Source organism: Schistocerca piceifrons, chromosome 3, assembly GCF_021461385.2.
Source record: "Schistocerca piceifrons isolate TAMUIC-IGC-003096 chromosome 3, iqSchPice1.1, whole genome shotgun sequence".
In the NCBI taxonomy this organism is placed as follows: Eukaryota; Metazoa; Arthropoda; class Insecta; order Orthoptera; family Acrididae; genus Schistocerca; species Schistocerca piceifrons.
In genome coordinates, this window is record NC_060140.1 from 959086551 (window position 1) to 959104162 (window position 17612).

Consider the following 17612-nt stretch of genomic DNA (forward strand, 5'->3'; position numbering starts at 1 on the left):
TTGTAGCTGTGTTGCCTGGTATAATTGTTCAACATTACATGTCTACATATATTTTTGTACGTTGTAGTCCTTACCTAGTGGTCAGTTTGTTTTTAGCACAGTTGGTTGGTTGGTTGATTGATTTGGGGGAGGGGACCAAACAGCGAGATCATTGGTCCCATCGGGTTAAGGGAGAATGATGAAGGAAGTCATCTGTGCCCTTTCAAAGGAACCATCCTGGCATTTTCCTGAAGCGATTTAAGGAAATCACGGAAAACCTAAACCAGGATGGCGGATCGCGGGTTTGAACTGTCGTCCTCTCGAATGCAAGCCCAGAGTCCTAATCACTGTGCCACCTCGCTCGGTGTTTCTAACATGCAACATCATAATATCACATAATATCATGTGACATTACAACAGCAACATGTGACTGTTACACTACATAGTACGGTACACGCCTATGTTTATTATCACAGATGGTAGTTTTCACCAAATGATTGGATTGCTGGTTTTTGTCATGTGACATAACACTACCATGTGACAATTATATCACATAATATTGTACAGAATTTAAAACATCATAAGCAACTGTATTTCCTGTTATTGTATATCTTTTATTGTAATTTTAGTACATGTGTATCCCCCTGTGACTGTACTATCATGTACACGTATGTTTTAACTTGTTCTTTGACCTATGGTCTGTGACTCTGACTTGTAGCTTCTTTGATCAACTCCTGTGTGTTAGTCTACTGGGTCTTGTTGTGCCTGAGCAATGGTGCTGTGCAATTATTGTTCTTAGAGGTTTTAATGTTTCCAACATAGTTTTCTGCTTGATTAAGCATGTATTACATATTTAAGTATCAATTTTCTCACGTTTTCAAGTTACCAATGGTGTTTACTTTCCTGATTAAACAGCTTGCATCGCATGTGAAATTGTTATGATAGGTAGTTTTTGTAAGTACACCTAATTTTTCTGACTAGTAACTCTCACGAAAATGTAATGTGTTTTGAGATTCAAAGTTTTCATTTTATTTCCATTTTTGTGCTAGCACTGTGAGGATGGTCAATGATCAAAACTGGTAGTGAATAAATGGCAGTAAGACAGCACAGCGTTTATCATGTATTTCTCCAAACATTCATTCGAACCATGATCCTCCACCCCTTCCACCCATTCATCCCATAGTAATCTTTCAGAAATTCCTCACTTCTAACCTGGCTTCACTTTCCTTATCCCAAACTGCTTCTTGGTGAGCCCAAAATCATTCCTATGGAACACACCACTGTTAATAACATGAATAACAGTCCAGACCTTATCATCCTTCCTGCACATAAAGGTTCGACCACAGTGGTCATGAATCATAGTGACTATTTGGCTGAGATTCTACACCAACTTTTCAGCACTTCTGCATACAAAACTTACAACCATGATCCCATCTGAGATGTCCAACATAACCTCAAGCAGCTTCTCACATCCTTAGGTCCATCTCAAAACCTGACATCTGGATCCACCTCCCTCCTCAAACCAGCAATCCCATGCACTCCTATCTTTTAACTTCTCCCCATACACAAAAAAATCCAACCCTACAGGTCCTTTCAACTCATCAAGACACCTTTCTAGATGTCAATCTACACCTCTCAGATGGTTCCATAAATATGGCTGTCCATATCAAGTGTATCAACAACCAACAGTATCTCCACTTTGACAGCTGGCACCCACTCCTGATGAACTCTTCCTTACAGTCTCACAATCTGTGGGTGCCGCATCTGCAAACCAGGGTTTGTCAAAATGTACCAATAACCCTGCCAGAGCCTTTACTGACAAGACAGTATCCTATCCAGTTCATCCATAAATAAGTCTCCTGTGTGATCTGCTCCTCTGACACCAGCAAATCTGTCAAATAGCCAACGACCAGCACTCTTCTGATCGCACAGTATCACCTTGGTCTTGTAAAGCTAACTATATCCTCCACCGGGGCTCTGACTACTTCACACTATGCTCTGAAATGAGGGATATTCTACCCAAAATCATATGCATATTTCCCTTGGGTTCTGCTTTCCATAGTCCATCCAACCAACAGAATATTCTTGTCCATCCATTTTCCAACCCTACTCCCAATCCTACAACCAATGGGTCATTCCCTAGTGGTTGACCCAGGTGCAAGACCTGCCTCATATACCCACCCACCACCTCCAACTGCAGTCCAGTCACAGGCATTTCCTACCCAATAAAAGACAGGGCCATGTGTGAAAGCAGCCATGATGCAAATATAGTGCAGCATTCTCCATGTGCACGACAAGTAACCAACCGTCTATTTGCATGAATGGTCACAATCAAATTGTGGCAAACTGCAAAATTGAACACCAAGTTGCTGCACATTCTGCACACAACAACACAAATGTCTTCAACAGTTGCTTCACTACACATGCCATCTGGATACTTGCTTCCAGCACAAGTTTCTCTGAACTACACACTAGTGATTTTTCTCTCCAACAAATCCTGCTCTCTCAAATGTCCCCTGGCCTAAACCTCCACTAACCTGTTCCCACTGTCTCACTTTGCTTTTTCCCTTCTCTCTTCTGTCCATAACACTCCTGCTCCATACAGATCATACACTGCATTCTCCCACCTACACTGCCCCCCTGTCAATGTGGGTGTTCTCCCCCCCCCCCCCCCATTTTCCCCTACAGTTTCTCCCCTCTTCCTACATTTATATTTGTTGTATCCGCTGTACATTTTTTGTCTTGTTGTGTAGCTGTGAAGTCAACTGTCCAAAGACCTGCCTCTTTCTTGCCATCCCCTTCTTGTGTCCTTCCCTACTCCTCCCCACCTCTATCAGTTCAGGCAACTGCTTTCAATAATCAAGCTTATAATTAGTCTTGCTGTGGTCATTGGAGTGTGTGTTTGGGTGTCTGTCTGGTTGCGTGTGTCAATGTGAGTACAACTGTTGGATAAAGAGCTAGTGCTTGAAAGCTTGTGTGGATGCTGTTCTGTTGTGTGTTACTGTGCTGGTGTATTTATCACTGTCGGTGAGAGATTGCTTTTCCCATATTTTATATATTGCTCTATCCAAGAATTTCAGTTGTTGTTAATACTACCTAAGATAAACATATTAGCTATGAAACTTCCCAACCTATTAAAACTGTGTGGCACCACGGCACCTGGCCTCGAAATCCAACCACTGCATTTGACTCACACAACGACACACAGTTTTTCTGTATCGGGCAGTTACGTCGCATCATACACTCTGCCTCATAATGAAAACTTCATTTGGGATACAGAATAAGTGACACAGTTATAGTTCGTATTCCACTTTACATAAAGTGTGTTTGTTTATATAGCAGTTACAGAAATACCAACATCCATGCAAATGATGAGACATAAAATATTTTAACACTATACAAAAGTATTAATATAGAGCATTATGTTCTGCTGTTGACACATTCACCTTTTATCATCTATCTACAAATCTACAGCAGAATTACTGAACTGTTTCATTTTTGTTTTTTCTAATTTTCGGCAAACTAGAATAACTGTGGGCATATTCTTCTTATAAACAAAGTGCAAATTCCACAGAACACTTTTGATATCAATTGTTAAATTGGATTCCTGACAGTAGTTTAATTCTGTAATATGGTACTCTTTTGTGGTCAGCAAAAAAATGCAATACTGCTTACAATATTCATTTTTTTCTTTTTTTTCCTTCACTCCTTTGTGTTTTTTCAATTTTTTATTTTTGTGTGAGAGTAACTTTCCTCCTATACAACAAGCAAAACATTGTCATGTTCTTACAACTGTATGGAAATATCAGTTTCAATAAAGAATTATGATTATGACACTCATACAACAGGCCATCCACAGCTATCTCCACATACAATTAAAAAAGACAATAATTAGGAAAAATGTTCTGTAATAGAATTATTCGACTTTTACTTAATTATTTTCTTTATTGTTGTATATGCACATTCTACAAGATGGTTAGTTGTACAACAAACTGGTTTCCAATAAAGAATAGTGATATGATGCTGTATGGAAGTTATACCACAATTTAAAATTGCAAATCATTGTCTCCTCAAAATTTTAAGCTGTGAGATGAGGCGGTTAATCAAACGTTTGAAATTAGTTTTCCTGCTCCTGCACTTAAATCTACATAACAAGCCAAGTTGTTTTGTATAATATAACACTTCATGCCCCCCTGCCCCAGTCTCTTTTCTCCCTCTCTCATCTCTTTTCTCTGACAGAAAGTATCTGCTAATGTTAATAATAGTATCTTAGCTTCCTATTTCCCCCTGAAATACTTCAATGGTAATTTTCACTGAACAAAGTTTGTGGTGTACCGGTAACATGTCGAAACTGCAGAATAACATATTCTACTTCTAACCACTCGAGCCAACGAAAGATGTTCATGGAAACCAGAAACATTGTTTAGGTAGTTGTTAAGTGTGAAAGATCCCACTGTGCATGCTCTGTCTGCCATATGTGTAGATGGGTGAAAAAGATGCCAGCTCAAAATATTGAGAAGGCACGACAGTAAGTGAGCATCTCCACCTGCTAGGGAGGCCCACTTATGCTTTGGCATGTGGCTTTGTGGTACCTTGGAAGTCATAGACCAAAGGGCACAGGCAATAATGTCAACAAACAACAAGTGGAGATTATACAAGAGAACTGTTAGTCTTTAATGTGAAACCAGTAAATCAATGCATGTTGTGATCTTTTCTGAGCTACAGAGTAAGAGAGATCTGTTGCATCCACAGTTTAAATGAAGTTCTACAGTGGAAACATTGCTCTTATAATACAGAAGAGTTATCATAAACATGATCATGTAATTTTAGCAGTTTGAGTAGATCCGTGTTCTCCTTCAACATCCACCCCTGCAAAAGGTGATAAGAGTCCACTGCCAAGAGGACATGTCACGGTCTGTTGGCAGTGCACAGCAGGTCCACTACAGTGAATTATTTGAAGAATGGCGACCACAAAATATTTTTAAGGTAAAAGTAGGCACACACATCAGCCGGGCGACATACCGTTCCTGGAGTGGAACACACAGTGCTACAAAACACAGCCAGTTACACTCCAAGTTTATAAACAGTGTCCTGTGTATACTAACGATCATGTTACAACTTACTGATATTATTAACAGGAATAATCTTAGACAGCCAGTTCAGATTTATTTAGCAGGCTAGTTGTATTTCTTAAACAGGCTGCCTCATGCCCTCAACCAATGCCCCACTTGTGTTCACTAGTGTCCAATATCTTAGATAGTATAATACATTCAATTTTTGACTAAAATGTTACTAGCAGAACTTGACTACAGTCTATTTTTTTCAAAACATTCCTACCACATCACCATGTTTTCTTTGAATCCATTAAGTATAGATGTGGTATTATGACTGACGTAGTATACATTGTCGACGTCTTCAAATTTAGCCCAATACTTAGATTACCGATTACTTCAGGTCACTGAACTGGGATTTCGCTTAATACAACCAGGTAACACTGATTGAATGTTTGAAAAAAATGTAGCATACATCATCAGCAAAATAGCCTTGCTGGTTAATTATATTGACATTTATGCATCAACTTTTTCAGACAAAACAGCTATCCACACCTTTGTACTGCAAAGTGGGATGGAAGACATGTGTGATGAGAACTGACATACACTGAAGTGCCACAGAAACTGGCATAGGCATTTGTATTCAAATATAGAGATATGTAAACTGGCAGAATACAGCGGTGCAGTCAGCAATGCCTATATGAGACAAGTGCCCGGAGCAGTTGTTAGCTTACTGCTGTTCTTACAATGGCATGTTATCAAGATTTAAGTGAGTCTGAATGTGGTGTTACAGTCAGAGCATGAGCATGAGACAAAGCATCTCTGAGGTAGTGATGAAGTGCGGATTTTCCCATACAACCCTTTCACGAGCGTACCTCGAATATAAGGAATCCGGTAAAACTTCAAATGTCCGACATCGCTGCAGCTCTTTCCTATGGTGAGCCAGAACTAGTCTGAACATTTTTGGTGGCACAGTTGTTTCATGCTAATGAGGTGGACACACCACAATTGTCCGTTCTGTCAATATCGATGGGAAATTGCTGTTGGCAGCTACCCAGCTTAATTTTGCCCTCACCTGTCTACTTCTTAGCCTCCCGCTGTGTTACCAATGCTATTATTCGTTTCTCCTACTGTCAAAGGAGGATAGTTCAAGCTAAACCCTTCTGACAGCACCAGTTCACTGTGTGATCTCCCCAGCCATATTTACTGATTCACTATGCTTCCCTTCTTACCACACTCAACTAGTCCCATTCCTGAGGCTCTGTCATTAGGAATTGAGTCCTCTCACCTACCAAGTGATGTAGGATTTTGTGATTAACATGGTGTCAGATCACTCTTATATTTATGTTTGTTAATTTAGCGGAATACTGGTATTAGACCTTTGTTTAGTGAAGCTCTAGGGGACAAGTGGGCAACTGGTCACCTGCAGGTCAGATCTGGCCCACGATTGGTTTCAATCCAGCCTGCGGAAGAAATTGGCAAGAGAGCAAGGTGCTCACAATACACTCTGCCCGGGACACTTTTTCAGATATTTCCACCTGTGCTCAGCTTGCTACACGAATACTGCTTTTCACTGGCCATACAGTCTATTAAAAGTTTTATTGAGCTCTGCTGTAATGGGTTTGAGGAGTTTTGGGCATTTCATATAGTTCTAACATCATACAATTTGCACCTATCATTTGCTATGGTAGAAATGTCACACAGAAGTTAAGCGGCCATCACATGTTGAATATTATTGTTAATACATCAATACAATGACCATCTGAGGATGAGTATTATTGTATTGTCAACAGTAGAAATACTGACTAATGGTACTGATGCCAACCGAAATATTCTCGGTGTTACCAAAGCGTATTGAGCATGTGGGGATGAGTATTAACCATTTGACGATTTGCCATTCTGTTATTTGCATTTTCCCAGTTTGGCTTTGATATAATACAGTCAACATAAGATAAGATCATGTGGTAGGATGTCAAGCGGGTCAACTTGGAGCAGGAGAGGCACCCCAGGACATTTTAATTTCCACTGTTTATCCTTTTACAAAAAATCATAAAACTTTGTCAGCATGACCAGGAAGGATTCAGAATTCACACTCATAGCAGTGGAAGTTTGAAAACATAACTTAATAATTTTCTTTACGTTCACAAATTTCATCTTTTTTTCACTTACTAATGGCAGCATTTGTTGCTATAGGTACACTTTTCTTCATAAGTAAGAGAGATCTTCAATGAAATTTGCACAGCATACAAACCATACTTAAAGGTGTATGAAACTCTAGAATTTTCCAAATCTATTAAAAACTGTGGTAAAAAATGAGCTAATTAACTATAAAATTTGTGTTTTTTCTAAACATGAAGTTTAAAATATAACAGTTAATTTGTTTTTTCATAAATTAAATAAATTCTAGAGTTTCATGCACCTGTGAGTATGGTATGTATGCTGTGCAAAATTCATCGAAGAATCTCTCTAAACTATGAAGAAAAGTGTACCTATAGCAACAAATGCAGCCATTAGTAAGTGAAAAAATGATGAAATTTCACACGTAAAAAAATTTATTTTGTTACGTTTTTGAACGTCCACTGCAATGTGGGTGTGAATCCTGAATCCTTCCTAGTGATGCTGACAAAGTTTTATGAATTTATTTGTAAAAGTGTAGACACTGGAAATTAAAATGTCCTGAGATGCCTCTCCTGCTCCAAGTTGGCCCGTTTGACATCCTACCCCTCTTAATTTATTTAGTGTTAAAGAAACTACCAACGCTTATGCAGTCATCAAAAGTATTTTTCGACAAATATTTACAAAACACTTGTAATAATGTTTGTGGATATTAACAAATTAAATTTAAAACTCTCGAAAGTTTCTTGTTGAATGGGATCACCTATCTAAGTGCCGTATTTTGTTTTACTATTATTTCCTGTATTAACCATTAGTAACTAGTTCTCGCCAGGTGTGGATGTACTGTATTGTTGCAACTGATGAAATTTATAATAAATTAGCTGCAATCAGTTGCCTTTATAGCATTTATTATTCTGCGATGACGTTTCAAGATGCCTGGCATCCCATCATCAAAATTTTACAAGGGCTATTCAGAAAGCAGGGAACGTTTCGGCATTTTTTTAAAAAAAAAAAAAAAAAAAGGCCCTAAGTACAAGAAATACAATTTATTATATACATCTGAAAGAGCGACTGACATACTACTTTTCCACATAGTCACCAACACACTGAGGTACTTATCATAGCGGTGGACAAGCTTCGAAAGACCTTTGTCATAAAATTCTGCCACCTGAGACTTCAACCAGTGAGTCACGCTCCTGGAGTTCCGTGTTGTCATCAAAGTGCTGCGTTGCAAGCCAGTTCTTCATCTTGGGAAACAAGTGGAAGTCGTTTGGTGCAAGATCGGGGCTGTAGGGCAGATGAGGGAAAATTTCCATTTGAATGAATTAAGGAGTTCTTTAGTGCAGTTTGATGTGTGAGGTCGGGCACTGTCGTGCAAAAACAAAATTTTGGATGTCAGCTTTCCTCGGCATTTTGAACTGCTCTTCCTAGGTTGCGCAAAGTTTGACAGTATCGAGCAAAATTTATGCTTGTTCCACATTCGAGAAAATCAATAAGAAACACATCTTGCCTATCCCAAAACACTGTCGTGATCAACTTCCTTGCTGACAAGGTTAGCAAAAATTTTCTTGGTTTCTGGGGGAACCTTGTGTGCGCCCACTCCATGGACTAAAATTTTGTCTCGCAATTGATGTGTTTCACCCAAGTCTCATCACCAGTGATGATTCAATCCAGTAATGAATCACCATGTTTGTGGTAGGCCTCCACAAATGTCAATGTTGTCCCCTTTCGCTGTTCTTTATGGTGCTTTGTAAGCATTTTGGCCACCCATTGTGCACGAAATTTGTGGTAGCCTAGCTTTTGAGTGACAATTTCAAACAACAAAGTCTGAGAAACTTGTGGAAAAGAATGTGAAAGCTCCCTTATTGTGAAGCTATGGTTTTCACGAATCGTTTCATTAACTTTAGCGATAAGATCGTCAGTCACAATGCTCGGGCGTCCACTCTTCTCTTCATCATGAACAATGGTTCGGTCATTTTTAAACTGATTGCACCATTTCCTTATGGAACATTCACTCATTACATTGTTTCCATACACTTTGCACAGTTCATGATAAATTTCTGTAGGTTTTAGGTTTTTTGCCAACAAAAACCGTACCACAGACCACACTTCGCAAATGGCGGGATTTTCGATTGCAGCACACATTTCAAATTCGAATATGGAAAAAAACAAGACACACAGAGACGTTCCCGCTGTCACGGATGGATGCCGACTGAGCTGCGAAGCACGCACATTCAAAAATATAGGCGATCAGCAGGCGCCTAGCGGTGTCAGATGGAAACGTTCCTTAGTTTCTGAATAGCCCTCATACATTTATTTAAATATCATGAATATTGCTTTCTTTGCTACTGGCACTGCAGAATTTTGAAATTAAGGTTTCTAAGGCAGCTATTATAAAACATCGTAAGTGGACAAACAATGTACATAATGCATAAATAAATGTAAACATCTGAAAATGGAAGTGAATGTACTCTTGAAAACGTGTTTTGAGGCATAATTTGTTGGCACTGCATGGCAAGAAAGGAATGTCATTCATATCAGTGTGTTACCCCTTTAGCATGGACATTACTATTTAGACTTTATGTGATAGTTCAGCTGTTGTCGTGTTATATGACAAGGCAGCCCTCAAGCTTAAGTAAGTACATGGATCAGGCTCATGGGTCACCTAAGGTTGCCCACGCTTGCTCTGGGGTACATATTTTTTGTGCTGTAGTAGTGAATCTAGATGCTGTGACTTAAATTAAGGAATGAAGTGTCCTACCTCACAGAAAAATTAGTACATACTGAAGAACAAACTCCTTTTATAGGAATTTGCATATTTTCTCTTAGCAAGACAACAGTGTTGAGCAGACAGCAATTTCATTAATGTTGATAATGTGTGTTAAATACATATCAGCGAACTGAGATTTTACTCTTACCAATACCTCTGAGGACAATCATTATTAGTTGCTATTTTTATTGTCAACACCTACTAGATAGATAACCAACAGCTACACTTCTGCTATTAACATATAGTGGATGGGTATTCCATTTTATAGCTGTGCCAAGAATTGAGATCAACTACATTTTTATAACACTTAGCAATAAGTGCTTCTTTACAACACTACAGAAAGTCAATTGCAACAGAGCCTCCCATAGTCTGTAGGTCCCCTATCCGGGCAAACTGTTTTCCAATGGAATGTCTGGCACTGTTTTGTAAATACTATTAGCACCACTTCTTACAGAAGGGGGAAGGTGGCACAGGAAAGCAAGTCAGTCTGGGAATATTTTGGATTTCTTGAAAAAATTGTCTTTCAAATTTCATTTTCCTTCACTCTTTCAAGTACTCTACCAGTACAATGTCAACAGTGCCTACATCCCAAAACAGTGTGTCTTTCAGGATAGAAGCAGCTCATTCAAGTAAAAGCCACTGACAAGTGATGCCTTCCTTATCTGCTGAACACACCAATTTATCCATGCAAAAATGTTAACTGATGGGGAACATGGGAAGTGAACCACATATGTGGTCACTGGAGAGTCTCTGAGGGGAGGGTGCAGCTGCTTTGGTCTCTCGTACTTCAGCCAGAGTGGATGGCTTCTGCTGTCCACCTCTGGCCCTGCTCACCCAGGGACCAGTCACCTGCCACTCGAACATGAACCACCACCTCTCCCAGCCCCTATTCCTTTATTATTGTTGACCAAACTACTAGGATTTCAGTCAGTCATTTGCTCCATTCCCCGGGTAAGTGCTTTCTGTATTCCATATATGAAGAATATATCCTGAGTCCAATGGATTTTGACTCCATTATTTCACCACCTCCCTTCCAAGGCTCACCCATTCCACTCCACATCCTGCAGAGTCAACCAATTCCTCTAATATCTGATAGTTTATTTCATTTTTTTTCAGTTACTCAGAGGAAAGAATACATATGACATGGCTATACACAAGTTACAGCGACTTAATCTAAATTTGTAAACAATCATACAAATACTTATATGTATGTGCGAATGAGACATGCATGCAACAATAATAATAAAGTCAGAAAACAAAAGTGTGTTACCTGATCATGCATTGTTGAATGATTTTTACATAATTCCATCATAATTTCATAGAACAGTTCCTTGTAGTGCTCATCACCCAGGCCACCCTCCACAAGAATGTCCAACTTGGCAATCATTTCATCTTCGAACTGCAGTTATAGACCACACAAATCATCAGAAAAGATTGACCAACCATTGTATCAGAAATAAATAGAACAAACAGAATTTTATAATACTCTACACGCTAATATGTTGGAGCAAAGTAGATACAACTAGAAATAAACAGCAAAAATCTTCTTCCAATACACATGTAATGGGCAATAACTGTCAATTAATACAATGAGGTAACAAAAGTCCACAGTGCGGACCTATCATTTTTTAATTTTTTAATTGATCACACTTGTTGCTCAACCTTCAGTTTAGCACACAGTCACTTTAAATGTTCAGAATGTTCACCATTGGCAGCTATACACATAACAGAAAGACAAGTGGTTGCCGCAACTACATCAGTCAATGTTACAGTGGAAATCACTGCACATGTCGCTGTAATCTCCTGGTGAAGTCCCTACAGCATGCATAGTTTACTTCGATAGACATTATCTTTTACAGTTCCCCAATATCAATGGGCCCTCTTTGGCCAATCCAATGCCCTGGAAAATTGTCATCCAGCAAAGCTTGTATGGCTAGGTGGTAGTGTGGTGGCACCCCACACTGTTGGTAGAAGATCTCTTCATCAGCTCCATAAAGTGGATTTATACCTGACAAAATTGATGTGCGTAACATTTCCAGGTACACTTCTTGAATGACATCAAAGAAAAAGGGTCCTCCTAAGCCCCTAGATGATAGTCCGCACCCCACATGAACCCCTGGTAGATTGATCGCTTTATCCACATAAACATGTGGATTTACAGGTGCCCAGTACACACTGTGACGCCGATTCACAGTTCCATTAAGTTTAAATTGTGTCTCGTCACTCCACACTATGTTCATCACAAATTGTTCGTCATCAGTTACCATTTACTTATGCCATTTGCAAAATTGCATTTGGCGATCAGGATCGTAATCATCATTAATTGCTTGCAGTAATCATGAAATGTAAACTTTCCACTTTGCAGCTTTCAGAATTCTTCACACACTTTTACTGCTAACACTCACTTTACTTGCACATTGCATAGCAGACTTCTGTGGAGAATTAACACGAGAGCCGACGAAGTAGGACTTATAGCTGTATGCTGTCTTCCCGATATTCCTTTGTGAATATCACAAATCGTTCCATGCAATTCACCCTCATCAATGATACATTTAATTGTCAAGTGGGCTGGCAATTCTGTTTCAAACTCGTGCTTCCACTGATGTTGCACTTCCAATGGCATTATCAAACTTGAAAAACCACTTCACAACACATTTTTGTTGCTCGAATGTCGAGTGTGCTCCAGCCATCTTGTTTTCTCAAAACCGAGATGAAAGTACCAACATCTGTTGAGCCAAAGACCATACTACAACACACTCTTAACTCAAACTGAACGACAATATCGATATCTCGATAGAGCCTGACAAAGAGTGTAAACATTTTTCTGGCAGACTCTGTAGTCTGTATTGTCACAAAAGTACTAATATTATACTCATCTTGGGTGACATTTAGCAGCAGTTGGTCATTCATCAAAATTCAGAACAGAACTAAGCACAAGCTTCCAAACCTGACCATACCAAAATTTTACTGTTTGGACCATGCATTCAGGACAGAGAAAGTAGAATGAATGTAGAGAGATGGAAAATGCCTTTGAATAACTGTAGGACTGAAAGCATGTGGAAATGCTCACTCTGTATTAAGAAGCAACGAAAACACTACATAAATATCCCAATACATTAGTCTCCGACTAATGAATTAATATATCAAATGTAGACATTCAAACTAAAAAAATCAGAAGAAGAATCAACACATCTTCAAGATTTTAAAGATAAAAATACAGAAAAGCCTTACTGAGCCAACGAAAAGACTACATAGTTAAAGAATGTGTAGTATTGAGAAAAAAGAAAAAGAACACCAACAGGAATAATGAACTGTAAACAGTTATTCTCACCAAGTGCTCCAATGGTGGCTGAATTCAAATGAAGAAGAAAATGATACTATCGGCGAAAAACAGTTATGGACAGTTTTCATGACTTTATTGGTGTTACTGTCTTTTCTTACTCAAAAGGGTTATTTAATTGCTGTTGCTTTATTAGAATGCACATAATTTAAATTTTGGGGATACTATTTTATATTTGTCATGGTAGACATGTTTTCAAAATTTATCAAACTATATCTTACTAGAAAATTGTTGATTTTGAAAATAGAATGGGATTGTCCCACACATCGAGGAACACTGGAAACAGTAATGTCAGATAATGGTCCAAGTTTGGTTCAAAATCAATCATTTATTGCAAGATCAGCAATGAAACACATTTTAATGACTGCTTACCACCCATCTAGTAATCCTGCAATGAGATGCACGAGAGAAATTGGTAGGGTGTGCAGTAGTAGTCACAAACCCCATCTTGGATTAAGTGCATAATCAATTTTGAAGATACAGTGACCAGTTTGTAACACCCACCCATGGGATTTTCACCACATGAAATACTATTTGACATAAAACCAGCTAATCTTATAAAGGAATTATTTAAATTTCCAGACTTTAGACATATTTCTGTGCAAGAAAGAAGTGCCATTGTAAAAGACATAATGAAGAAACAAGGTGAATCACAAAAAAGAAGACCTTATGCTAGACTGAAAGTGACACAGTCGAAGACAGGAGATTTGGTTTTAGCAAGATAAGGAAAAGGATACATTGCTACTTGCCATAAAGATGACACATTGACTTGCAGACAGGCACAACAAAAAGAATTAACACTTTTAGCTTTTGGCCAAACAATTCTTCAGAAAACGAAACACAGACATGGGGAGATGGGGAGGAGGGAAGGGAAGTGGAAAAGGAGATGAGAACAGAAGGGTAAAGACAGGCAGGTGTGTTGGGAGGGGCAGATTACAATTAGAGTAAGGGACGTGAACAGAGAGATGATAGGACAGAGGGGGTGGAACTGTTGGGTGGAGGGTGTGGGGACAGTAGGTTACCATAGGTTACCTCCGGGATGATTTTGAGAGTGGAGACTGTGTCGTAAGGACAACTTCCATTTGTGCAGTTCAGAAAAGCTAGTGGTAGAGGTGAGTATCCAGGTGCCCCAGGCTGTGAAGCAGCCACTGAAATCAAGCATGTTATGTTCAACTGATTGTTGTGCCACAGGGTGGTCTACTTTGGTCTAGGCCATTGTTTGGCTGTGGCTATTCACCCTGATGGACAGTTAATTACTAGTCATAACAATATAAAAAACTTTGCCCTGATTGCAGCAGAGCTGACATGTGACATGACTGCTTTCACAGGTGGAACTGCCTCTGATGGGTTAGGGTAAGCCCGAGACAGGACTGGAATAGGAAACGCAGGGTGGCTGGATTGGGCAGGTTGTGCACCTGGGTTGGAATTCGGAATTACCTACAAACAAATCTAGTGTACAGCTATGGGCACCCACATGGCACCATCCTATGACAACCTATTCATGGTCCATCTAGAGGAAGCCCTCCTAAACACCCAGACTCCTAACCCATCACCTGGTTCAGATTCATTGATGAGATCTTTGCTATCTGTATTGAAGGTGAAGACACCCTATCCACATTCCTCCAGAACCTCAACAACTTCTGTCCTATTTGCTTTACCTGGCCCTACTCAACCCAACAAGCCACCTTCCTAGTTGTTGACCTCCACCTCAAAGATGGCTACATCAGTACCTACGTCCATATCAAACCTACTAACCACCAGCAATACCTCCGCTTTGACAGCTGCCACCCGTTCCATTCCAAGAAGTCCCTTCCGTACAGCCTAGCCACCTGTGGACATCACATCTGCAGTGGCAAGCAGTCCCTCTCGAAATATACTGAGGGTCTCACAGAAGCCTAACTATCCTCCCAACCTTGACCATAACTATCCTCCCAACCTTGTACAAAAACAAATATCCCGTGCCTTCTTTCCTGTCTCCCACCACCTCCAAAACTCCCACCATCTGGCCACAGAGGAGCATTCCCCTCAGTACCACCCAGGACTAGAGCAACTGAATTACATTCTCCGCCAGAGTATCAATTACCTCTTGTCGTGCCCTGAAATGAGAAATGTCATGCCCACTATCCTTTCCATCCCTCCCAAAGTGGTATTCTGTCATCCACCGAACCCACACAATATACTCGTCCATCCTTACACAACCCCTGCTCCCAATCCCTTACCACATGTCCATATTCCTGTAATAGACCTAGATGCAAGGCCTGTCCCACACATACTCCTAACACCAGCTACTCCAGTCCGGTCACTGACCTCACCTATCCCACCAAAGGCAGGGCTACCTGTGAAACCAGTCATGTGGTCTACAAGTTAAGCTGCAACCATTGTGCTGCATTCTATGTAGGCATGACAACCAACAAGCTGTCTGTCCACATGAATGGCCACCGACAAACCGTGGCCAAGAAACAAGTGGGCCATCCTGTTACTGAACACACTGCCAAATATGACATCCTTTATTTCAATGACTGCTGCATGGCCTGTGCCATATGGATCCTTCTCACCAACACCAGCTTTTCTGAATTGCACAGGTGGGAACTTTCCCTGCAATACAGCCTATGTTCCTGTAACCCTCCTGGCCTCAAACATCGTTAGTCACTGTCCTCGCCCATGCAGCCCCTTCCCTGTTCCCATTCCAGCACTACACAGCCGCCATTCCACCACCACAACTAGTCTTTTTCTGTCTTCTTTTCTGCCTCTCCCTGTTCCCCCTTCCAACCTCTGCCCCGGCCCTCCACCTAACCTGCAGCCCTTCACTGTCCGTCATCCCCACCATACAATCCCTCACCCTCCCCACCCCAGCTTCCTCCTTACCCCACACAGTCACCACTCCCATCATGCACTGGTGTTGCTGCTCACAGTGTCATTTCAGTTGCCTGAGACTGCAGTCATGTGCGTGACTAGTGTTTGCGCGCGTGCACCTGTGTGTGTGGTGTGTGTGTGTGTGTGTGTGTGTGTGTGTGTGTGTGTGTGTGTTTGGGGATGCACATGGAACATTTAATGTTGATTTTCAGGTTATTTTAGGTATGGTGTGATTATTTAGCCACATTATGGATGACACAAAGCAAACACATAAAGTATTACTTCAAAAATTGTCAGAGAGGACATATATTTTCTACTAGGGACAGTCAGAAGCATAAATAGCAGCCTCATGTACCACTCACACCAGTGTTGCCAATTATCAGGATAGGTAAGGACTGCAGCATAAGGTGCAGGACACAGACAAATAGCACACTGGCATGCGCGCGCGCGCACACACACACACACACACACACACACATAAAATTTTCTATTGTAGAGATGGATATTAAGGTACTATTTTCACAATGCTCTTAGCCAGTTGTGAAATAAGGATATTCTGATGGAATGCTCAGATTTCTTCATGGATTATCAGGATGTGTTATGGTTTTTGGATGATTATTATTATTATATTTATTGTGTTAGATGGACAAAGAGTACATTATATTGTGAGTTGAGTTGCAGTGTGCTGAAGGATACAACGATGATGATGATGATGATGATGACAGGATTAGGAATTTTTAAAGTCAAGAAAGGTAGTGTGTGAGTGTGACTTCAGCTGCCAGAGACTTTGGTCATGTGTATGTGAGCTGCGTTTGTGTGTGTGCGTGTGTGTGTGTGTGTGTGTGTGTGTGTGTGGTCTATTTTTGACAAAGGCCTCGTTGGCCAAAAGCTGATTTTGTGACAGTCTTTTTGTTGTGCCTATCTGCGACTCAGCATCTACGCTATATGGTGAGTAGCAACTATCCATTGCACAGTATTGTTGAAAAGTAGTATACTGCATCAACTGAAAAATGTGGAATATATTTACAGAAAAGTATTTGTAACTTTGTGAGCAAATAAAAGTGTTGTCATCGACAAGAGAAAACATAGTGTGCTAGTTGTAGATCTGATGGTACTGTAATGTAAAGAAATTGTAATCTGATAATTTCATTACTGCAAGCATGTGGGATACGCTCTCATGGCCTCTTTTCAGCTTTTAATTTTAGTGATTTTTTTTCACATCCTCCATTAGCAACTAATGCTGCTTGACTTGACTGTTATTCAATGGTGTGTATTTATATACGACTGCATTGTACAAACTCTTGTGTTTATTTAGTGTCGTGCATGAGAATGTTCAATCGAATATATCTGTTTATGAGTGTGCCTACTACCTTCTGCTTCTTTAAAATACTTTCTGGCCCCCCTCCTAACTTCCCACATAACTTTCTATATAGTACCTATCATTTATTTCTGTTACAAAACCTCAACCTTTAATTTTAGCATTCTTACATTCACTGTTCTTTAA

At 40.0% G+C, this 17612-nt stretch overlaps 1 protein-coding gene across 1 annotated transcript in view; it reads right to left on the minus strand.

Moving 5' to 3' along the window:
- The window catches only part of LOC124787750 (dedicator of cytokinesis protein 1), a 413210-nt gene that overhangs the window by 173429 nt on the left and 222169 nt on the right, over nucleotides 1-17612 (minus strand). Inside the window, exon 22 of the mRNA XM_047254617.1 lies at nucleotides 11186-11314. Coding sequence (XP_047110573.1) covers nucleotides 11186-11314 — 129 coding nt within the window. The remainder of the gene's footprint in view (nucleotides 1-11185; nucleotides 11315-17612) is intronic.